Below are 25,013 nucleotides of genomic sequence, written 5' to 3'. Positions count from 1 at the left end.
TACCTTAGTCTTAAAAAATAAATCTCCAGTATCTACAGGCAAAAATACTTTTTAAAAAATCACTTCAGAGGTCAAAGAAAGTACATTAGTATCAGAATTCTCAATGGCAGTATACATAGTAGGCCTACAGGAGAGCAGCATTTTCAAATATGTCAAGGGCATGAAGTATGATTAAGAATGAGTCAAGCTGTCCTTTGAGTATCACACATAAGAAACAGTTTTAAACATAGAAGAATTGAAGAAATACTCTCTTCCAAGTGAGTCCTTCTTAAGAGATAGACTAGAGAATGGCTTCATTCAATCAAGAGGTGACTAGGTAGATTTGGCAAAAGGACTGATGGTTACTATTTACATATTTAACTGTAGATCTGAGACTAAAGCAGAATGGTATGTAAAATGGTATATATTCTAATAAATTAGAAACACAAGTTTTTAAATGGGGGAAGTAGAGACAGAATAAGCTATAAATAAAATAAGCTAGTAGTTCTTGCATGGGCAATAACTGAGATTCAAAATATATCATTTAAAACTGGCAAACAAGTTATAGAATGTTAAGAAAAAAGGGACTGGAGACATTATAAAAGATACTAGTATAAAGGATACCTCTAGAACAAGAGAACAAACTTTCTTTTATGCCAAAAGAAATTTTTAAGTCAAATGAAACAGACTATAGGGGGAAAAACAGTAATTATAATATAAAACAGTATTATAATTTTAAAAATTTGACAGAATTGAGGCCAGACATATCGATCATATTAAGAAATGTGAAAGACTAAAAAAAATTTACAGATTGACTTACCAAGAAACCACTTTATATACACATCTAAAAAAAGTGATGTAGAAAGGCTAAAAACAAAGGGACGAGCAAATTTATAACAAGTTGAAATAATAAGCAGGAGTTCTCATTCTGCCACTAGACAAAATAGAATTGAGACCAAAAGCATTAAATATGACCTAAGGGGCAGTTTATAATTCTAAAAGCTATAATTCATAGAGAGAGACAATAGAAGATACAGAATTCCAAAGAAGATACATATGAATGTTTATGCTCCTAAATGAGCAAATCCATAGAGACAGAAGATAGATTAATGATTGCCTAGGGTTGGGAGGTTAGAGGAAAAGAGGGGGAAACTGCTAATGGGTACAGTTTCTCTTTGGGGTGATAAAAATATTTTGGGATTAAATAGAAGTAATGGTTGCACTTGTAAATAAAGTAAACCTTGCAAATATACTACGCACCATTGATTTGTATACTTTAAAGAAGTGAACTTATAGTATGTGAGTTATATTTCAGTAAAGCTATTTATTTAAGAAAAGACAACACAGGAAGAAATAAAAACTAAAAGCAGAAATTAATGATGTAGAAAACAGAAAAAGAACAAAATTAAGAAATAAAAATTCTGGTTCTTTGAAGAAAACTGCCAAACTAGATAAATCTCTAACCTAAAAAAGCAAAAAAGCAGAAAGTACAAATATGCAAATAGGAAATGACAAAACAGAAACAAATATTTTTTACAATCACAACTGCTTTGTACCTTTTTCTGCAAATAAATTTGTAAACCTGGATATTTTCCCTGGAAAATATAGTTTATCAAAATTGACTCCTGTAGAAACATAAAGCTTAAAAGACTACTTTCTGTACAGAAATAGAGAATATTACAAAAGAACTACCAGTAGAGAAAAGCACCAGGCCCAATGGTTTCACAGAGGAGTTTTTACCAAATCTTCAAAAATAGGTAGTTTCAATGCTGTTTAAATTGTTCTAAAGCATAGAAAATGAAGGAAAAGTTCCAATTACTTTTAAGGAGCAATATATAGCAGTATCCACTAAACACCATAAAGATAGCATAAAATAAAATTAAAGGTCATTATTAGTGACACATATCAAAGCATAAAGTTTAAATGAAATATTATCAAACAATTCAATTTCACATTAAGAAAATAATATACAAAGAACAATTGTAATCCCAAGATTGCAAGAATGGTTCATATTTGGCGATTAGTATAATTAATTATGTTAATAGCTCTAAGAAGAAGCATCATGCTATTATTCTGTAAATGCTGGAACATCTTTTGACAAACTAACATTCATTTCAGATAACACTCAAGGAAGTAGGAATTGATGGACATTACTAATATATTATAAATGTATATATACACATACACATACTTAGTTGAGAAATGTGTGTTCCCACTAAAATCAAGCTTGCTCATTAACTCTAGTACAATTTAACATTCAGTTAGAAGTATCGGCCAATAAATTTAAATGAGAAAGCAATCAGAGACATAAGGATTGCAAAAGATGTAAAACTATCTGTTTGCAGATGATATACTAATATACTTGGAAAACTGTAGAGAATTATCAGTAAAACTAAGTCAGACAACAAACTTGTAAGGTAGGAGGATACAAAAATCAATAATCATATAAAAAGCAATAACCAGGTAGAAGACTTGTCGGAAAATCCAATTTACAATAGTAATGGAGAGAGAGCATATATTTGGAAGTATGTATAATAAAAAATGTATAAATCAATAAGAGGAAAACTTTGAAACACTCTTGAAAGGCACAAAAATGTAATAGATAAGTAGAAAGCAGCCTGTAATTTATTGGATGGGCCGACTCGATATTATAAAGATTTTAATTCTCTCTAGGTTAATTTATAAATTTAACTCCATCCTAAAGAAATGGCGAGTTGTTTTTTTAATTAGAAAAGTTCATACTAATGTTCATATGGAAAAATAAACATGAAAAATAGCTAGGAAAACTAAAAAAAATTAAAAAGCAACTATAAGACTTCAGTAGCCCTTCCAGACATTAATATACTCTGTAGCCTCCATAATTACAAGTGTGATTCTGGAGTATCAATAAACACAGACAAGTGGGAAAGAATTGGATGTGCAGAAATAGATCCAAGTGTATATAGGCATTTAGGATGTGATAAAAATAACATTTCAAGTAATTGGAGCACACATGGATTTGTTTTGACAACTTTTTAGGACAATAATAGAATTGGATCCATATGTTAAAAAGACCTTGTAAATGAATGCATTGAACATACACTCATTTTAAAAATCTTTTGGAATTCAACATTTTTTGGTGAAAAAACCTAGTTTATCTAACCTAGTTGTGAAGTAGGAGATAAGTGCTTAAATTACCTTCCTTTAATTGAATTGAATTACCTTTTTTTTAGTGTTTTATAATTTGTATTGCCTTAACTATGAACTGCATTATCTTTGCCAACAAAAAAGCTCTTTTCTTTATTGTTTTCTAATTTTAGCAAGTGAATAAATCTCTAATATTTTTATATTAGTTTTGCTACTCATTGATAACTAGTTCTTTTTTAGATGTTTATGTCTGAATTAACTTACATTATTTAAATGATTGAATATTGAAGATTCTGGATGAGATAAAATGTTTTCATTTTTCTTTTGAAATATATTACTCTAATTTGTATCACAGGGATTTTTTTTTTGGATAGTCAGAATTTATTTCTATTTTTAATTTAAGTATAGTTGGAATATAATCTTATATTGGTTTATTAGTTTGAGGTATACATTATATTGATTTGACATCTTTATACACTACTGTGATCACTCCACTAAGTCTAGTAATTATCTCTTTCCATGTTAACTTACCACAATGTTAATGACTATGCTCTGCTTACCCTTTTTTACCCTCCCTTTCAACCCTACGCCTACCTGGCAACCCTCAGAATGTTGTCTGTATCTATCAGTATGTTTCTCTTTTGTGTATTTGTTTATTTTGTTTTTTAAATTTCACATGTAAGTGAAATCATATGGCATTTGTCTTTCCCTGTCTGACTTATCCACTCAGCAGTGGATGGACCCTCTAGGTCCATCCACATTGTTGCAGATGGCAAGATCTCATTCTTTTTTTATGGCTGAGTAATATTCCCTCGTATATACATACGACCTCTTTATCAGGTCATCTATTGATGGACACCCATTTTGCCTTCATATCTTGGCTATTGTAAAAAATGCTGCAATAAACAAGAATTCACATATCCCTTTGAAGTAGTGTTTTGGGTTTCTTTGGCTAAATTCCCAGAAGTGGGATAACTGAGACTTTCTTTGTCTCTCGTTTTAAAGTCTGTTTTGTTTGGTGTTAAGTATTGCTACCCCAGTTTTTATTTTGTTTGTTTTCATTTTCATGAAACACCTTTTTCCATCTCTTTCTTTTTAGTCTGTGTTTCTTTTGATCTGAAGTAAATCTCTTAGAGGCAGCATATGTAAAAGTCTTGTTTTCTAATCCATTCAGCTACCTATCTTTTGATTGGAGCATTTAATCCATTTATATTTAAACTAATTGTTAATAGATATGTAGTTATTGCCATTTTATTTTATATATTTCTGATATTTTTTTTCTTCATCTACTTAAAAAAAAGTCCCTCTAACATTCCCTGTAATACTGACTTGGTGGTGATGAACTCCTTTAGCTTTTCCTTACCTGGGAAAAGCTTTCTTTTCTCTTTTCTTCAGTTCTGAATGATAGCCTTGCTGGGTAGAGTAATCTTGGTTGTAGGTCCTTGCTTTTTCATCACTTTGAATATTTCATGCCAGTTCCTTCTAGCCTGTGAAGTTTCTGTTGAGAAATCAGCTAACAGTCTTATAGGTGCTCCCATGCAGGTAACTGACTGCTTTTCTCTTGCTTCTTCTAAGATTCTCTCTTTGTCTTTACCTTTGGTATTTCAGTTATGATATGTCTTAGTATGGGCCTCGTTGGGTTCCTCTTGTTTGTAACTCTGCACTTCCTGAGCTTGTATGTCTTTTCTTCACCAGGTTAGGGAAGTTTTCCATCATTATTGCTTGAAATAGGTTTTCAGTCCCTTGGTCTCTTTTCCTTCTGGTATCCCTATGATGCAAATATTGTTACGCTTGATGTCCTTAAACTACTCTTATTTTTTTGGATTCTTTTTCCTTTTTGCTGTTTTGTTTGGGTGTTTTCGGCTACCTTATCTTCTAAATCACTTATTCGATCCTCTACTTATCTCATCTGCTGTTGATTTCTCCTAAGGTATCCTTTTTTTTTTTTACATTAAAAAAAGTTTATTATGGTGACAATGATTAACAAAATCTAATAAGTTTCAAGTGTACAATTGAAAAGTCAAATATATATTGCATTTGTGTCTTCACGGCCTATAGTTAGATTTTTTTCTGTCACCACATATTTGACCCCTTTTATCCCATTTACCTCCCCTCTCCCCCCATGTTCTGGTAATCACTAGTCTACTGTTCATGTCCATAAGTCTCTGTTTGTTTGTTGCTTTTAGATTTATTTCCCACAATTAAGTGAGATGGGGTTTTCAACTTTTTCTATCCAGCTTATTTTGCTTAGCATGATTATCTCGGTGTCCATCCATGTTGTCGCAGATGACAGTATTTCATCTCTCCTTGTGGCTGAGTAATATTCTATTGTGTATATGTGTATATGTATATATATATCGCAGCTTCTTTGGCCAGTCATCTATCGTAGGACACTTCAGTTGCTTCCACGTCCTGGCACCATGAATAATGCCACTGTGAATATGGGTGTGCATATATCTTTTCAAATAAATATTTTCAAATCTTTGGGGTAAATACCCAGTAGAGGGATTATTGGATGGATTATATGGTAGATCAATGCTTAGTTTTAAGAGAAAACTCCATGCTATTTTCCATAGTGGTTGTACCATTTGAATTTCCACCAGGAGTATATGAGGGTTCTTTTTCTCCACATCCTCTGCAACACTTGTTATTATTTGTCCTGTTAATAATACCCATTCTAACAGGTGTGAGATGGTATCTCATTGTGGTTTTGATTTACATTTCCCTAGCAGCTAATGAAGTTAAGCATCCTTTCATATGGTTGTTGGCTATTTGTATGTCTTCTTGGGAGAAGTATCTGTTCAGGTCTTCGGCCTATTTTTTAACTGGATTGTTTGTTTTTTTCTTGTTATGGAGTTGTATGAGTTCTTTGTATGTTTTGGATATTAAACCCTTATCGGAGGCATTGCTTGCAAATGTATTTTCCCATTCAGATGGTTGTCTCTTTACCTTGCTGTTGATTTCTTTTTCAGTGCAGCAGCTTTTTAGTTTCAGATAGTCCCATTCATTTATTTTTGCTTTTATTTCTCTTGCCTTTGAGGTCAAATTCATAAAATTCTCTTTAAGTCCAAGGTCATGAGTTCAGTTCCTATGTTTTCTTCTATGCATTTTATTGTTTCAGGTCTTATATTCAGGTCCTTAATCCATTTTGAGTTAATTTTGGTGTGTGGTGATAGGTAGCAGTCTAGTTTCATTCTTTTTCAGGTGGCTTTCCAGTTTTCCCAGAACCATTTATTGAAGAGGCTTTCTTTTTTCCATTGTATGTTTTTAGCTCCTTTGTCGAAAATTATTTGCCCATATAAGCATGGGTTTATTTCTGGACTCTCGATTCTGTTCCACCGGTTATTGTATCTGTTTCTGCCAATACCATGCCATTTTGATTATTGTCACTTTGTAGTATAGTTTGAAGTCGGGCAGAGCAATGCCTTCAGCCGTGTTCTTTTTTCTCAGGATGGCTTTGGCAATTTGGAGTCTTTTGTGCTTCCATACAGATCTGATGATTTTTTGTTCTATTTCTTTAAAAAATGCCGATGGGATTTTGATGGGGATTGCATTAAATCTTTATAATGCTTTAGGTAATAAGGTCATTTTAACTATGTTGATTCTTCTAATCCAGGAACACAGAATATCTTTCTATTTCTTTGTATCTTCTACAATTTCTTTTACTAGGGTCCTAATAATTTTCATTATGTAGGTCCTTCACGTTTCATTAGATTTATCCCTAGGTGTGTTATTATTTTTGTTGCGATTGTAAAAGGAATTATTTTTTTCACTTTTTCTGACACTTCATATTAGAGTATAGGAACACTATGGATTTTGTAACATTGATTTTGTATCCAGAGACTTTACTGTAGTTGCTTATTGTTTCTAGTAGTGTTCTTGTGGAGTCTTTAGGGTTTTCTATATAGAGAATCATGTCATTGACAAATAGTGACAGTTTGACATCTTCGGTTCCTATTTGGATGTTTTTTTTATCTTTCTCTTGCCTGATTATACCTGCTAGGACCTCCAGTGTTATACTGAATAACAGTGGCAATAGTGGACAACCTTATCTTGTTCTTAATCTTAGAGGAGAGAGTTTTAGTTTTTCACCATTAAGTATAATGTTAGCTGAGGGTTCGTCATATATGACCTTTATTATGTTGAGATGAGATACTTTTCTTCTAGACTTATTAAGTGTTTTGATCATAAACGGATGCTGTATCTTGTGAAAGGCTTTTTCTGCATCTATTGATACAATTATATGATTCTTACTCTTTTTTGTTTATGTGTTGTATCTCATTAATTGGTTTGCTTATGTTAAACCATCCCTTTGGCCCTGGGATGAAGCCCACTTCATCATGGTGTATAATCTTTTTAATATGTTGTTGTATTCAGTTCACTAGTATCTTATTTGGAATTTTTGCATCTGTGTTCATGAAAGATATTGGTCTGTAGTTTTCTTTTTTTATATTATCTTTACCAGGTTTTTGTATCAGAGTAATATTGGCCTCATAAAATGAGTTATGAAATATTGCCTCCTTTTCGATTTTTTGAAAGAGTTTGAGGAGAATAGGTTTTAAATCTTTGAATGTTTGGTAGAATTCACTGGTTAAGCTATCTGGTCCTGGAATTTTAATTTTTGGTAGGTTTTTGATAATTGTTTAAATTTTCATAATGCTGATTGATCTATTTAGATATTCTAGTTTTTGGATCAGTCTAGGAAGATTGTATATTTCTAAGATCCTGTCCATTTCTTCCAGGTTATTAAATCTAGTGTTATATACTTTTTCATAATATTCTTGTATGATTCTTTTTATTTCTGCAGTATCTATTGTAACATCTCCTCTTTCATCCCTGATTTTGTTTGTGTCCTTTCACTTTTTTCTTTAGTGAGTCTAGCCAGGGGTTTGTCGATATTATTAAACTTCCTAAAGAACTAACTGTTTGTTGCATTTATTTTTTTGATTTTTTTGTTCTGAATTTTATTTACTAATGCTCTTAATTTTTTTTATTTCCTCCCTTCTACTGATTTTAGGCTTCATTTTTTTCTTTTTCTAGTTTTTAAGATGAAGAGTTAGGTTGTTTATTTGGGTTCATTCTTATTTTTTGAGATAGACCTATAAATGATTTGAACTTTCCTCTTATTACCGCTTTTGCCATGTCCCCAAATTTTTGATATGTTCTACTATTATTGTCATTTGTTTCTATGTAACCCTTGATCTGTTTATTCTATGACCCAGTCATTCTTCAATAGCATGTTATTTAATCTCCATGTATTCGTGGTTCTTCCTACTTTTTTTTACAGTCTATCTCCAACTTCCAAGCGTTATGATCAGAGAATATGGTTGGTATGATTTCAACTCTCTTATATTTGTTGAGGCTATCTCTGTGTCTCAGTATGTGGCCATTCCTTGAGAATGTTCCATGTGCATAAAGAAGAATGTATAAGTAGATGTTTTGGGATGGAAGGCCCTGTAAATGTCAATTATGTGTAGTTGATCTAATGTGTCATTTAAGGATATTATTTCCTTACTGATTTTCCATTTGAATAATCTATCCATATCTGACAATGGGGTATTTACGTCCCCTACAATGATAGTGTTTTGGTCTGTTTCTCTCTTTAATTTTGTCAGTAATTGCTTTGTATATTTTGAGGTTCCCTATTTGGGAAAATATATATTAATAAGTGTTATGTCTTCTTGGTGTATGAACACTTTACATTATGAAGTGTCCCTCAGTATCTTTCCTTACCTTTCTTATTTTGAAGTCTGTTTTGTCCAATATTTTAGTACCACTACTTCTGCCTTTCTCTGAATGCCATTTGCTTGAAACATCATTTTCCACCCCTTCACTTTGAGTGTATATTTGTCATTGGAACTGCAGTATGTCTCTTGGAGGCAGCATATGGTTGGTTGGGTTTTGTTTTTTGATGCAATCGAAAACTTTTTGCCTTTTTATTGCTGAGTTCAGTCCATTACATTTAGGGTGATTATTGATATATAAGTTTTTCCTTAGCCATTTTATGTTTTGCCTTACATTTAGGGTGATTATTGATATATAAGTTTTTCCTATAGCCATTTTATGTTTTGCCCTCTGGTAACTTCTGGTAACTGTTTGTTTGTTTGTTTGTTTTGTTGTGGTTTTTTGTGTGTGTGTTTTGGGGTTGAGTTTTGTGGATTTTCCTTCTGATCCATCTTTTTAAATTTTTTTTATTTAGTTCTGGGTCTTTGCGAATATGGATCTTTGAATCCTTTCCTTTTCTGTTATTGTTGTCTCAAATTGTCCCTATGTATGCTGTCTTCTTATTGTTTAAGCTTATAATACCCTGTTCTTGATAAGGATAACACTACTCTGCTTCTGTCTACCTGCTAAGTCACCTTACTCATAGTTATGTACTTTTTTGTTATTTTGTTTCAGTATTTCTTGTAATGTAGGACTTATAGTGGATAATTCCATCAACTTTTGCATGTCTATAAAGGACTTTATTTCTCCTTAATATCTAAAGGAGAGCTTTGCTGGATACATTATTCTTGGCTGGTAATTTCTTTCATTTAATAGTTTGAATACTTGGTTCCACTCCTTTCTGGCTTGTAAGGTTTGTGCTGAGAAATCTAAAGATAGTCTGATGTGTTTTCCTATAGGTTACTGTCTTCTTTTCCCTGACTGCCTTGAGAATTCTTTCTTTTTCATAATTTTTGATAATTTTAGTATAATGTGTCTTGAAGAAGGCCATTTTGGGTTGAGATTATTGTGTGTTCTCTTTTTGAATTCAATGTTCCAGCTCATTCCTTAGATTTGGGAAATTCTCGACAACTATTTGTCTGAATATGCTCTCTGATACCTTCTCCTCTTCTGTTCCTCTGCAATACCCATTATTCTTATGTCGCTTTTCTTGATGTCAGCTAATTCTTGTATTACTCTTTCATTCTTTTTCATTCTTCAGTCTCTCTTCTTCTGAATATTTCTAGATTTCTCTTTTGGATATCATTGATCCTTTTCTCCATTTGTTCAGCTGTTTCTTAAGCTTGCTCTTTCATTCTTCAACTCTTTTAGTGTTTTCTTCCCCTTCAGAAGTTCTGTTTTGTTCTCTTTTAGGGTTTCAGTTTCTTAAAAAACTCATTCTGCTGGTCTAGTTTTTTTCTCAGCTCTTAGAATTGGTGATCTGAGTTATTTTGAATCTCATCGAATTTTTCAGAAGTACAGTCTTGAATTCTCTGTCATTTAAGTTGCATATTTCTATGTCTTTAAGCTCATTTTCTGAAGATTTTTCTCTTCTATGTTCCCTTGTCACCCTAGTTATTCATGGTATTTGATGAATTATTTCTCCACCTGAGCATTAATGGGAGTGTATTCTGCTCCCGCACCCAGGAAGAAGATTTATTATATAGAGGTCTTCCTTTAGCCTGTCGTTGAAGTATTTTTCTTTTGCTTTCCAGTAGGTGGTGTTCAAGTGGCTTGGGCTCTGCTTTGAGACTGATGATGCCTTATTTTCTTTCTGACAAATATTCAAGTCATGATGGCTACCCTCAGTCCCAGCCTTTGTCAGTGGTACCAACAGTGGACTTTGGTTTTGGTAACATTTGCTCATACTCCCCTGGGGCTTCATGGAGCTGGGTCTAGGAGGATATGGGGTTTGCGGAGAGCCACACTCTATAATGGTGTGTGTGTGAGTTGCTGCTAATCTCCATGCCTCAGCCTCGTGCTTCACAACCACAGCTGCTAAGACCCAACTGTTGCCCTTTGGCACTTAGTTTCCACTCTGTTTTCTGCCCTGATCCCTGAGCTCCGCTGCATGGAATTCGCATATTCCTTAGACAGGGCTCTTCAGAGAACTGGCTGCATTTTCTTCCCTCTCCCTCCTCCAGCAGGTGCTCTGGCTGCGAGAGACAGCTTCTTTGTTTCTTCCAATCTACCCTCCTCAGACTCCCTTGGTTTTTACCTCTGGAAGCTCTTACATGTAGATCACTCACTGAGACGTGCTTGTGTACAGGATGGTTGTTATTTGTTGAGTTTTAGATGTTCAACTTATTATTTCAAGGGGAGAGAACCTGGACCTCTCTCACACTGCCATTCTTTTCAAATTTCTCTCCTAAGGTATTTTTTATTTTACTTATCATGTTATTCATTTCTGACTGGTTCTTTTTTATGTTTTCCTCCTTTATTTTTATGTTTTTTATCTCTTTGTTAAAGTTTTTACTGAGTTCACCTATTCTTCTCATATGTTCATTGAGCATCCTTATAACCAGTGTTTTGAACTCTGCATCTGTTAGATTGCTTGTCTCCATTTTGTTCAGTTTTTTTTTTCTGGAGCTTTTTTCTGTTTTTTCATTTGGGACATGTTTCTGTATCTCCGCATTTCGGCTGCCTCCCTGTGTGTGTTTCTGTGTATTATTAGGTAGGGCTGCTATATTTCCTGGTCTTAGCAAAGTGGCCTTATTGTAGTAGATGTTCTGTGAGGCCCAGGGGTGCAGTCTTCCTGGTCACTTGAGCTTGGTGCTCAGTGTGTGTCCCTTGTATCGATTGTGTGTGCCCTTCTGTTGTAGTTGATCCTTGGTTGCTGTTTGCATATCAGTGGGACGGACTGACCAGCTTTCATGTGATTGGCTGATCACTATAGTGGAGGAGTTGCTGTACGGGGACTGACCCTTTGGAGCAAGATTCACTTTAGCAGGGCTCAGGTGCCTGCCCAGTCTGTCCTTTGAGTGTGTCATCCTCGGTAGTGGCCATGGGTGTTACTCCATCTCAGACTCAAACTGGCTACTGAGCATGCAGGCCAGGGCCTGCTAGGAGAGACTGTGCTGCAGGCCAAGTTCAGTGTAAGCCTATATGCTCTCTCCATGACCTCCTGGCATTAGCCACCAACCAATCTGCAGATGGCCAAGCCACAGACCAAGGCTAGCTACTGCTAGTGCTGGGTTTGAGTCTGCTCAGCAAGAGGTATGAGGCACACTGAGGCCACATACTGCTTATATAGGTTTTGTAAACCTTTAAGAGATTTTCGAGAATTCCACAGCATGAACCAAGACAGGCCATTTGTATCGAAAATCCCCTGGAAGCAGCTTTGGTGTGGTGAGTGTCAGGGAATCACTGGGGTTGAGGGGAGGACCAGTGTTAGCTAGATTGATGGAGACTCAGATATGGCACCTTCCTGGGTCTGCACACAGTTAGAGGGAGGGCTCAATAAAGGAATAGTGCTCTCTGCCAGCACTTCATTCTGGGAAAATCTGCTTCTCTAGCCCTCACCCTTAAGCCAAACCATTCATTTCCTCCCCATATGTCTCAGTGCCTTTCAAGCAGCTGCCCCAGTGCTGGAGCTCAGAACGAGTGAGTTTGTCACTGAATATGTCTGTCTGCAGGCTCTTTAAGAGGAACATGTGTGATTCTAATGGCCCTCCATCTCACTCAGACTCAAACTCTGCAGGTTTAATAGCCAGACTTATGATTATGATGACTTGTCTTCCCGACACTGGAACCCTGGGTTTGGGAGACTGGTGTGGGGCCAGGACCCCTCACTCCTCCGAGGGGACCTCTGCAGCTGAGATATCCTTCCTGATTCTCAACTGCCTCCATGGGTGTAGGACCAACCTGTTTCTTGTCTCCACCACTCCTACCAGTCTTGAGGTGGCTTCTTATGTATGTTCCTACTTGTAGGATTTTTTTTATGTTCAGCCGGACTTCAGGCAACTCCCAATTATGGCTTTTCTGTAGTTTAGTTGTAATTTTGATGTGGATGTGAGAGGAGGCAAGCAAGGCATTTACCTACTCCACCATCTTGACTGGAAGCCTATTGACTTTTTGATAATAGCCATTCTAACTGGTGTGAGGTGGTATGTCATTGTGGTTTCACTTTGTATTTTTCTGGTGATCAGTGGTGTTGAGCATCTTTTCATATGTCTGCTGGACATCTGTATATCTTCTTTGGAGAAATGTCCTCTGTCCATTTTTTAATTAGATTATTTTTTTAGTTTAGTATGAGCTGCTTATGTATTTTGGATATCAACCCCTTATTGGATACATCATTTGCTAGTAGAGTCCCCCATTTAGTAGATTGTTTTTCTGTTTTGTTGAAGGTTTCCTCTGCTATGAAGATTTTTAGTTGGATGAAATCCCATTTATTTATTTTGCTTTTCTTTCCTTTGCTTGAGGGGACATATCCAAAAAGATATTACTCGGGTTGATGTTAAATAATTTACTTTGTTTTCTTCTAAGAGTTTTATGGTTTTAGGCCTTATATTTAAGTTTTTAACCGTTTTGAGTTGATATTTTCGTATGTGGTATAAAAGGGTGGTCCATTTTCATTTTTTTTCCCAACACTATATGTTGAAGAAACTGTTGTTACTTCAGTTTACATTTTACCTCCTTTGTCAAAGATTAGTTGACCATATAATCGAAGGTTTATTTCTGGGCTCTCTCTTCTGTTTCATTGATTTTTATGTCTGTTTTTGAGCCAGTACTCTACCGATTTGATTATTATAGCTTAGTAGTATAGTTAAGGGAGCGTGATACCTCCAACTTTGTTCTTTTTTCTCAAGATTTCTTTGGCTGTTCAAGGTCTTTTGTTGTTCCACATAAATTTTAGTAATATTTGTTCTGTTTCTGAGAAGAATGACATTGGTATTTTGATAATTGAATTGAATCTTTAAATTGCTTTGGGTACTATGGTAATTTTAACAACATTAATCCTTCTAATCCATGAGCATGGTATATGCTTCCATTTATTTGTGTCTTCTTCAGTTTCTTTCTTCAGTGTCCTATAATTTTCAGAGTACAGGTCTTTTACCTCCTTGGTTAAATTTATTCCTATATACTAATTTTTCTCTAAATGTTTGATAGAATTCACCTATGAATTTGTCTGGTCCTAGGCTTTTGTGTTTTGAGAGTCTTGATTTCTGCTTCAATTTTACTGCTAGTAATTGGTCTTTTATTGCTAGTAATTTCTGTTTCTTCTTGATTTAGTCTTGGTAGGTTATATGTTTTTAGAAATTTATCCATTTCTTTTAGATTGTCAAATCTGTTGTCATATAATTGTTTATAGTATTTTTAAATGATCCTTTTTATTCTATAATGTCAGTTGTAATCTCTCTTTATTTCTTTTTTTGTGTTATCTTTTCCATTTGATGAGTCTTGCTAGAGGCTTATCAATTTTATCATTTCAAAGAACCAGCTCTTAGTTTCATTAATCTTTACTATTATTTTTCTATTTTCTTTTTCATTTCTGCATTTACCTTTATTATTCCTTCTTTTGGATTTTGTTTCTCTTTTTCTAGTTTATTTAGATATAAATTTAGATTGTTTATTTGGGATATTTCTTGATTCTTAAGATTGGCCTGTATAGCTATAAACTTTGTTTTTCTAATTACTTTTGCTGCATCCTATAAATTTTGGAAGGTTATATTTTCATTTTCATTTTTCTCAGGGTAGTTTTGATTCCCTGTTTGTTTTCCTCTTTGATCCATTGGTTGTTTAGAAGCATGTTGTTTAGTCTCCATGTATTTGTGTTTTTTCTAATTGTTTTCCTGTAATTGATATCTAGTTTCATGTGATTGTGGTCAGAAAATATGCTTGAGTAATTTCAATCTTCTTGCATTTATCGAGGCTTCTTTTGTGGCCTAGTATGTGATCTGTCCTGGAAAATGTCCAGTATGCACTTGAGAAAAATGTGTAACTGCAGTTTTTGGATGAAATGCTCTATAAATGTCTATCAAGTAAAATTGGTCTAATGTGGCATTTAAAGCCATTATTTCCTTATTAATTTTCTGTCTGAATGATCTATCCATTAAAGTAAGTGGAGTATTAAAGTCCCCAATTATTATAGTATTGCTGCCTTTACGTCCATTAACATTTGCTTTATATATGCGAGAGCTCCTATGTCCAGTGTGTAGATATTTACAATTGTTATATCCTCTTCTTGGATTGACCCCTTTAAAATTATGTAATCCTCTTTGTCTGTTTCACATTCTTTATTTTGATGTCTGTTTTGTCTTGAGTATTGCTACCCCAGCTTTCTTTTCACTTCTATTTGCATGGAATATCTTTTTCCATCCTGTCATTTTCAATCTATATTTATCTTTTGATCTGAAGTGAGTCTCTTTGTAGGTAGCATATGTAAGAGTCATGTTTTTTTTTTAATCCATTCTGCCACCCTGTATTTTGATTGGAGCATTCAGTCCATTTACATTTAGAGTAATTATCAATAGGTTATGTGCTTATTGCCATTCTGTTATTTGTTTTTTTGGTTGTTTTTGTTGTTATTTAGTGCTCCTTTCTTCTCTGGATATCCTTCTTTTCGATTTGTTGGTTTTCTTTGATGTTTTGATTGGATTAATTTCTCTTCATTTTTTTTTGTGCATTTTTTTTGTATGGTTTTGGTTGATGGTTCTCATGAGGTCATATATATCCCTATTATTTCTATAGTAGTCTATTTTAAGCTGGCAGTCATTTAAGCTCAATTGTATTCTAAAAGTGCTACATTTTTAAAATTAAATTTATTGGGGTGACATTGGTTAGTTAAAAATATAGATATAGATCTCAAATGTAAAATCTTATAACAACATCTGTATATTGTATTGTGTGTTCACCACCAAAAGTCAAATCTGCATCCATCATTATATATTTGACTCCCTTTACACTTTTCTACCTCCTTCTCCCCTTCCTCTTTTCCCTCTGGTAACCACTAAAGTGTCGTCTATGTCTGTGAGTTATTGCTTGTTTGTCTCATTCATTTTTTATAAAAGCTCTACATTTTTACTCCACCCTCCACTCTATGTTTTTGGTTTCATACTTTATATCTTTTTGTTTTATCTCATGATTATTTGTTGTAGTTATAGTTAATTTTGCTACTGTTATCTTTAACCTTCTTATTACCTTTGAAGTGGTCGATTTACTATAATTATTGTATATTTGCCTTGACCAGTGAAATTTTTTTCCCCATTCCTGTATTTTCTTATTTCTGGTTGTGGCCTTTTCTTTTCTGCATAAAGAAAACTCATTAACATTTCTTGTAAGACTGGTTTAGTGGTCATGAACTCCTTTAGTTTTTCCTTGTCTGGAAAATTCTTTTTCTCTCTTTCAAGTCTAAATAATAACCTTGCTGGATAAAGTATTCTAGTTTGTAGATTCCTTTCTTCGAGCACTTTAAATATCTCCTGCCACTCCCTTCTGACCTAAAGTTGCTTCAGAGAAATCAGCTGATAGCCTTATGGGGTTTTCCTTGTATGCGACTTGTTTTTTTATTGTCATTGCCTTTCAGATTGACTTTATCCTTAACTTCTGCCATTTTAATTACAGTTTGTCTTGGTGTGGGTTGTTTTGAGTTCATCTTGTTTTGAACTCTCTCTCTGTGCTTTTTGGACCTGGGTGTCTGTTTCTTTCCCTAGATTAAGAAGGTTTTCAGATATCATTACTTAAAATATTCTTTCTGCTCCTGTCTCTCTCTATTTTCCTTCTAGAACCCCTGTAATCCAGATGTTAGAGGAATATCCCAGAGAACTCTTATCCTTATTGAAATTCTTTTTTCATTTTGCTTTTCTTATTGGTAGTCTCTCTCTCTTGCTTGTTGTGCAGAGGCTGTTTAATTGGCTCACAATTGTCTTTCAGGAAGATTTGCTTTAAATATAGGTGTACTTTATACTCAGAACTAATTTAAATAAATAAATTAAAAAATAATAATAATAAATAAAATTAGAAAAAGTATATATATAAGTGTACTTGGAGTGTATTCCTGTGAGGAGATGAGCTCAACATCCACCTGTGCAGCCATCTTGGACCCCCTTCTAAATCATAGTTTTAACATAGAATTTGAGATGGTTGTATGCTTTTCTTTTACCAGAAAGAAAATTATATAAATGAAATAATTCTAAAGTGGTCACACAGTACAGTATTTAAATCTTAACTGGCTTGAGATTAGTCTCTTTCTTAATAGTTTTTCATTATAGCATCCTCAGGAGATAGATGAAAAAAGATTATCTAAACCAACATATTTTTTATTAATGCTACCTCTTTCTGTTTACCTCCTTTTTAAAGAATCATTTCCACAGAACCTTTTCCCCATATCTTTTTTTTCCTTCTCTAGTATTTTTTAAAATGCTTTTTGGTGTTCTTGTTTTAGCTAATAGCTATTCCTCCTTGATTTATTTACTGAAGTGTGTGTTGACTATCCTGAGTTCTTTTTCATCTTCTTCATTGCTTCTTTACCTTGTAAATATGTTTGTTTTTGTACAAATCATATGATATTTTAATTATTCGTTTACATGTCCATTTTTTCATTAGACTGAACTCGGGTAAGAGCTATGTCTTATTTTTATTTGCTAATGTAATAATATTCAGTAACTGTTTAAAGAATTAATGATTAAAACTTTCAAACACACTCAATGATTCTAATACTATAGAACATACCGTGAACTATAGTATGTGAACTCATCGAAAACTGGCTGTAAACACTGCAGATATGGGGATTTAATTTTGTCAATATTTATGTCAGATATTCCTTAATATTTTTAAGCTTTCTAGTTACGTAAATATACTAGTTTGTAGAAGTTATGTATAAATTTTTCTTTGCTTTTTATTTTAGGAAAAACTGATAAAATATGCAACAGATAGTGAAACAGTGGAACCTGTTATCTCACAGTTGGTGACAGTGCTTTTGAAAGGTTGCCAAGATGCAAACTCTCAAGCTCGGTTGCTCTGTGGGGAATGTTTAGGGGAATTGGGGGCAATAGATCCAGGTCGACTAGATTTCTCAACAACTGAAACCCAAGGAAAAGATTTTACATTTGTGGTAAGTAATGATAATTTGGAATGATAAGAAGAGTTCTCTGTCCTGTTGGTATTTCTGTATTCCTTTTACAAAGAACTATTCAGCTTATCCTTAGTGGAATTTCATCCGAACTAGAGACAATTTAGGTAATTTCTGAGTTTATTCCTTAATTCTCTGCAGAGATCTTTAGCCAAAAGCAATAAAGTTTGAGCCCAGCCTAGTGTGCCGTGTTCTTTAAAATAATTCTATCCTAATTTTGACAAATACTTAAAAATTAATTATTTAAATATTACTATTTAAACACTATTGCTAAGTGTTTCCATGGGAAACTAATTTCCCAGGATGTTTTAATAGTTTGTGTGCAAAATTTCTGTGATCAAATGAGTTTGGGAAATCCTATAAAACAAAATCAAACAGAACTTTTAATATATTGGTGCCCATTGTGACTCTCCAAGAGAAGGTTATGTTTAAATTCTTTCTTGGAGCTTCTCAAGTGACCAGAATGGAATTTAGGGAAGGATATATATACAATTTTCTTTCTCAGAGTTAAAAGCCAAAAAGTGCAAATTATTGGAGCTTAATAAAAGTTGAATAATTCTAATATACTTTATAAATAGCCTTAAAAGTTTTAGATTTGGATTCTTAGCTACAGATTATATTTTAGCCTTGATACCAAACTTAGTTTGAACCTTACTATCATTTTCTAAGTTAAATTTACTTAAATTCACAATGGATAGCACAGTATGGTTTAGAAAAATTTATATAAATTATTCTTGAATTTTTTTCTTGTTTTTATTGAGACTGGAGTAGAAGATTCAAACTTTGCCTATGGATTATTGATGGAACTAACAAGAGCTTACCTTGCATATGCAGATAATAGCCGAGCTCAAGATTCAGCTGCTTATGCCATTCAGGTAAGAATGCATATAGTCATTACTTGGCTTTACATTATTGGGTTCTAGTAAGAAAGTTGTAAATTCTGTACTTTTGAAACTTATTTTTTAACTATCATTTTCCTTATTAAAGTAATATAAAGTCATGATAAAAACTTCAGAGAGTACAGAAATGTACTCTCTTAACAGATTATTATAGGTATTTTGAACAATTTTTTATGTATATATAAATATATGTGTTTTCTCCACCAAACAAGGAGATGACATTACTTATAATGTTCTGTAACTTGATTTTCTTTTGTGTTTAACAGTCTGTCTTGGGTAATTTTCCATGTCAGTACAATTCATCCTTTTCAATGACTTAATATTCACTTTGAATATATGATATTTAAGAAATTTGTTTAACACATTTAAGTTGTGTTTTAGGTTTTTCACTTATAAAAAAATGATTTAGGGAATATACATATATTTCTGGGCACTTGAATGAATATATCAGTAGTATAAATATCTAGATATTAAAGTGTGTCTCAGAGCAAGTACAGTTTACATTTAGTAGATTTTATCAAAACAGTTTCACCAACTTATATTCCTTTGACAAACCTGTCTTTTCATCAAAATTTTAAATCTTTGCCAATGTGACAGATGAAAATTGGTACCATTTTATTTTAATTTGCATTTAATTATGAGAGAAGTATAGCATTTTAAATATATTTATTACTTTTTTGTGAATTTTCTGTAAATCTTTTCCCATTTTTCTCTTGATATTGGTCTATTTTTTACTGACATTTAAGACCTATTTGGATATAATGGAAATTAACTCCTTGTCTATAATACATGTAAAAAGGATTTTTACAGTTTGGCTTTCTTTGCTTTTTTTCATGGTATTTTTTTTTTTTTTTTTTTCAATTAGAAGTTTCTTTGTTTTGTTAGACATTCAGGTCTGGCATTCATGGTAAGAGGACTGGGTCATAGATAGATATTTGGAAATTTTTGTTGTGGAGATGGTACTTAAAACTGATTCTGGATAAGATGATCAAGAGAGGTACTATAGTTAAATAGGTTCTAGTAATTGAAACCTGGACAGTGATTGATAAGTGGGAAGGGAATAAGTAATAAGTATAATAATTTAAGGATTGAGAATTGACCATTAGCTATATTAACATAATGGTCATTGGTGAATTTGGTAAGTGTAGTTTCAGTGGAGTACAGAAAGCCTTATTAGAGTATTTTTAAGAACATGTGGGAAGAGAGGAATTAGAGAAATTACAGAAACTCTTACTGAGGTGTGTTGCAGGAGAATGAGATAGTAACGGGAGAAAAGAGGAAAAGTAACAGTATGCTTATATGTTGCTTGGGAACAATTTAGCAGAGAGGCGAAAAGTGATGATATAGTAGAAAAATGATGTCATACTATTTTAAGTTGTTAAAGAGATGTGGAATATTGTATAGCAGTGGAAGGGGCTTAATTAACAACAAAAACAATTTATCTGTAGTAACAAGAGAGAAAGCAGAGCACATGGGTATTGATACCAATATTGCTAAGCTGGGTAGATAGGATGTTGGAAGTTGTAGAGGTCTATTCTGATTACTTCTGTTTTTTTCAATGAAATATGAAGCAAGGTCTACAATTATAAGTATATTAGTGTTTTTAAGAGTGTAAATGATCCTGAAACTAAAAAGCTAGAGAATTGTTGATCTTTCATGTCTGTCCTTGGAGGTTAATGAAGGGGGCCTCTGTTAGCTAGAGCAGCTTTGTCGAACATCAGAAAAAGCCAACTTCAAATAAAATTTTAATAACACTATAAACTTAAATGAAAATTAGTTTTGGATATTTCTGTATTTGAACTTTTCTTATACTTCCTTTCTTTTATTAAAAAGTACTAAATATAAATGTAAAGTACATATTTTGCTAGACAGTGCTTATATTTTATAAGTATTAAGAATACATCTATTGCTACGGTTTTTTTCAGTGGAATTGGAAAGAAAGAGTAATAGCTGATGGAATATATAATACCCTAACATATTTGTCTTGTTTTGAAAATTGGTATTAGAGACAAAGATTTTTTTTTCTTTATCTATAAAATCCCATTCGTTTTATTTTCAGGAAAGTGAAATATAACCATTTAATTCCTGGGCATTCAAGTAAATTAGTCTTTAGCATTTATATTTTATATTCAGAATTTTAAGTTCAGTGTTTCGTATCTAGAATTTGAGATATCTTGAATTTTTGAACTGTTTTGGATTTGTAATTGCTTCTATTAAAATTAAAAAAAAGTCAACTTCTAAGAATTGTACTTCAGCAAATATGGAAAATTCTAATTTTTTTCTTCCAAATAGCTCTTAATCTTATATTTCAATACATATTATATATAGAACACAAACTGTATCTTCAAATACTACTATAGCTTGTGATCTTGAGTAAGTCATCTAAATGATTTTAAGCATTGAAATAAATATCCTAAGTTCACAGCCCCCAAATTTTTTACTTTTATAAAATTATTATATATGTGTAAAGAATGTATAGAATGTTGATGAATGTAAAGGTATATCTCCTTCACAATGGATTTACAAATGTAAAATGTGTTTGTAGGAGTTACTTTCTATTTATGACTGTAGAGAGATACAGATTGACAGCCCAGGTCACCAATTGTGGAGGAGATTTCCTGAGCATGTTCGGGAAATACTGGAACCTCATCTAAATACTAGGTTGGTAGACTCATTAAAACTATTTTCATGACCTTGTTTTAACTTTATAAATTAATTTTATTTGACATAATTTTTTAGCATTCATAGTATTTTTGGTATGTTCTAATATGTATTTTCCACTGTGATTTATACTTATAATACTGTCAGAATGAGTTGTTCATTGGTTAAATTCTGTAACTTTAATTATTTAGGCAAATTTATTGATGCTAAAAAGATTGATTTTTTTTAATTCAACTGTCAATACTTTGAATCTACTTTAAGTTGAATATGACTTGAAGCTTTTGATAGGTATAATTGATATAGAAATTTTAGAGTTTAAAGGTAGTCTTAAAGCCTTTAGTAACCACAGATAGAGATAAGAAATCTTCAGCCCCAGCTAATTTCTCCTCGTGTAGAGATTTTCTTCCTCTACTTAAAAAAAAGAATTTTCTAATCTTCCTTTCAATTTTAATGACTTAGGACTGATTGAAACACATAAATTTTAAATGATTTTTATTTAGAAACTGTAATTTTAGGTACTCTAGGTCACATGCATATTATTTGACCTTGGATAAATTACTTTATTTCTTTGAGCCTAAGTACCGTGCCTAGACTTGTGGTAAAATTCTTTGTAAAAGCCCTGAAGTATGCATATTTGCTAGATACCTTTTTATATTTAGAAACCTTTAAACATCATTTTATTTCTTATGATCAACATTATTTAAAGATATATTTTATTAATAGAAAGTAAAAGTCAATAATTAAAATTTAGTTTTTCTTTTTTGAGGATTCCACACTTCTTCTTTTCTTTATCCTATATTTTATAGCACTTATAGATAAATGCTTAAGAGTTTCTGTGATGTAGTGCAAAGTTTATGGTCTTTGGAGTCACATAGACCTAAATTTGAATCTTGGCTGTGCATTTGGTAGCTCTGAAGTCTTGGGCCAGTTCTTTAACATTTCCAAGTCTCGATTTTTTTTATCTTGAAAACGTGGGTAGTTTTTGTTCTCTTGAATGATTATTGTTAGGAATAAAGAAGATAATATTAAAATGTACCTAGTAGAGTGGTTAACATTTAATTAATACTCAATAATAAATGATTATTCAGTTCTAGCTTATTGAATAAATTCTTTACCTTTTTTATGAGGGTTAGGGTGGTTAATGCCTACTTCACATGAAGTAGAAGCCAACATTTTTTCCTACTTGCTATTCAATTTAATTTTTCAAAAGAAGTCAACATTGTCTGCCTACTTGTTATTCTTTCATAAGAAGCAATATTTAAGTAGTCATTTATAAGACCGATCTTAGCAACTCAATGAGAATTCCTGTGACCCTTCTGCTTTTATATCTGAGAGCTTGAAGAAACCTCTCAGATGGTCCCTCAATGGTGGAGATTAGGAGATTTATCTGGCTGGGATCTGCTCATTAAAATTGTCATTTCATAAAAATAAGAGATCAATAAAGGGCAATATTAATGGTGTTAATCCATGTTTATTTAAAAGCTTTTAAATGAAATACCAAGATACCAGCTTAGCCAATAGGTCAGTTTTATAGCTTAGACTACTTGATGTTTGCTTCAGAGGGCTTGGGGGAAGTAAAGAATTTCCTAAAAGCATATCTTTGTTTTTGCTGCCTTGAAGTTATACTCCTAGACTCTCCTTTAATCTTTTTTTCAATTGGACTATTTATAGACAGACAGTCAGTAAACTTGGATTAAATGATGGCTATATTTAGGGGATTTGGTTTCTAGAACTGGACAGATCAACTATAGTTCAAAGTTGCCATAGAAATAATTTTAGGAAAAAACATTAGGATATGGCTAGGTAGAACCTGGCTTATACCCCAATATTGGTAGTTTTCTTGTCATGTTCACCATAATACTTGGTAAAATCATCTAGAGAATTATATTCACGATGATTCAAAATAGTGATAGTTAGCTGAGAGATTATTGCACTTTTAAATTCTTAGAAATTTGGAGCAGTGAAATGCACAATGCTTGCTGAGATCCTTGAGTATAGGGCATTTATTATATTTGTCATTTCCTAACCTTAATTGGTGATTGAAAAGGAATCCAGTCCCCTCAAAAAAATGTTACATACATGTAGTTGTAAGATGTCAGCGTTAATACTGAAGAGCAAATAGAAAGGATCATGTTGAAGTTATGGAAGAAAGAAGTAATAATTGATATAAGAAATACCCCAAGGAGCATCCAGAATAGTAGCCATGTCCCTAATGAGAGAATAGATCTAGAGTGAGGAAAATCTTTTCATTGTAATAGAGAAAGACAAAATGACAAATATAACTCAGCTAAGTTTACAGATGTGATTATGGGAAGCAATGGTTTCTTTTTTTCTCCATGAAGTATAAGGTATAGAAAATGAGATGATTTGTGTAAGTGGCAATGGAGTTGGTGTAGGTGATATGAGCAGAGTGATGATTTGAAATAACTGCTATGGAAAACAGAAGAGAGGTCCACTGAGGTTAAAGACTAAAAATATGTAGTACTGATCCCATAAGCGATTGAGCGATATTCTGCTATCAGTGTAGTGGCCTTGATATCATTTCTGTGAAGGCAGACATTCAGATTGATCCGAGGTTGGGAGGTTGGCAGATTGGTACAGCTGGTAAAGACACTGTGGCAATGGAGTGAGTAGAGGATATTATCAAGAGTGTGCTTGAAGTGAAGGACCATGGAGACTAAGCTGTTTAGGGAAAGAGGTAATGAAAGGAGAGTATTTAAGTCAGGAGAGTTTAGCAGAGTCAAGGGACATAATATCTCAATGACAGAGAACAAATGTGTTGGAGTAACTGGGTGAAAGAATTGGAAATTTGAGAAACTATGGCCATAGCATAAGGTATCTAAATAGTTCATTTTAGAAGTGATGAAGTGTCTTTGTATTGTCAAGGGAGTCCTGATAAAGTATTAGAGGAGAAAGTCATTTAGAAGTTTTGAGTTCGATTAGATGGTCCAGCCAGACATTGAAGTCGCTCAAGATGATAAGACTTAAGAAAGAAAACATTGTTCTAGGAAAACATGACAGAGTGAGAGACGTCCTCCGATCTCTCCCCTTGAAACAACAATAAGCTGAACATCTAAAACTGAACAAAAAACACCCAAACTGCACATCAGCACGTCTGAGCGTGGGATCTGCACATAAGAGCTACCACAGGTCAGAACCCTGGGTGTCGGGTGGTGGACTTACAGGAGAAGAGGAAGGGGAGAAGGTGCGGTGACTTCCCTGATCAGCCTGCCTGGAAGTGCCAGGACTTTTCTACGCAGCCGACAGCAGGGCTAAGTCATCAGGTCAGAAAGCAGAAAGTGGGACGGGACCACAGAGAAACAACAGTTGATTTCTACCGGCCCCAGCTGCAAAACCGAGACTGAGCCACAACCCCTAGCCCCCAGCCCCCAACTCAGAGGGTCCCTACTCCCATATCCTCCGAGACCAATCACCACGGAGCCCCAGGGGAATCTGAGCAAAGGCTACCAAAACTGTTGCTAACACTGACAGGGACTGAAACTGAGAATAGCGAGTGTGATTAAAATCTACAAGAAAATAAAAGGCGTTATATAAAGCAGTAATCCAAGAAG

The 25,013-nt window shown here is 33.4% G+C and overlaps 1 protein-coding gene across 6 annotated transcripts in view; it reads left to right on the top strand.

The window, feature by feature from the left end:
* The window catches only part of ATR (ATR checkpoint kinase), a 136,248-nt gene that overhangs the window by 58,692 nt on the left and 52,543 nt on the right, over positions 1-25,013 (top strand). For all 6 annotated transcript variants that reach the window (XR_005655772.1, XM_039876468.1, XM_039876469.1 and 3 more), the window contains 3 exons: positions 17,657-17,863; positions 18,643-18,756; positions 21,326-21,441. Coding sequence is in view for 5 of the 6 variants with exons in the window: in XM_039876468.1 (XP_039732402.1) it covers positions 17,657-17,863; positions 18,643-18,756; positions 21,326-21,441 (437 nt within the window). In the remaining variant the exon portion in view is untranslated. The remainder of the gene's footprint in view (positions 1-17,656; positions 17,864-18,642; positions 18,757-21,325; positions 21,442-25,013) is intronic.

The sequence above is a fragment of the Pteropus medius genome, unplaced genomic scaffold, assembly GCF_902729225.1.
Source record: "Pteropus medius unplaced genomic scaffold, Ma_sr-lr_union100, whole genome shotgun sequence".
NCBI classification, from domain to species: domain Eukaryota; kingdom Metazoa; phylum Chordata; class Mammalia; order Chiroptera; family Pteropodidae; genus Pteropus; species Pteropus medius.
The sequence above is the reverse complement of the archived record's forward strand: the minus strand, read 5'-3'. Positions and strand labels throughout refer to the sequence as shown.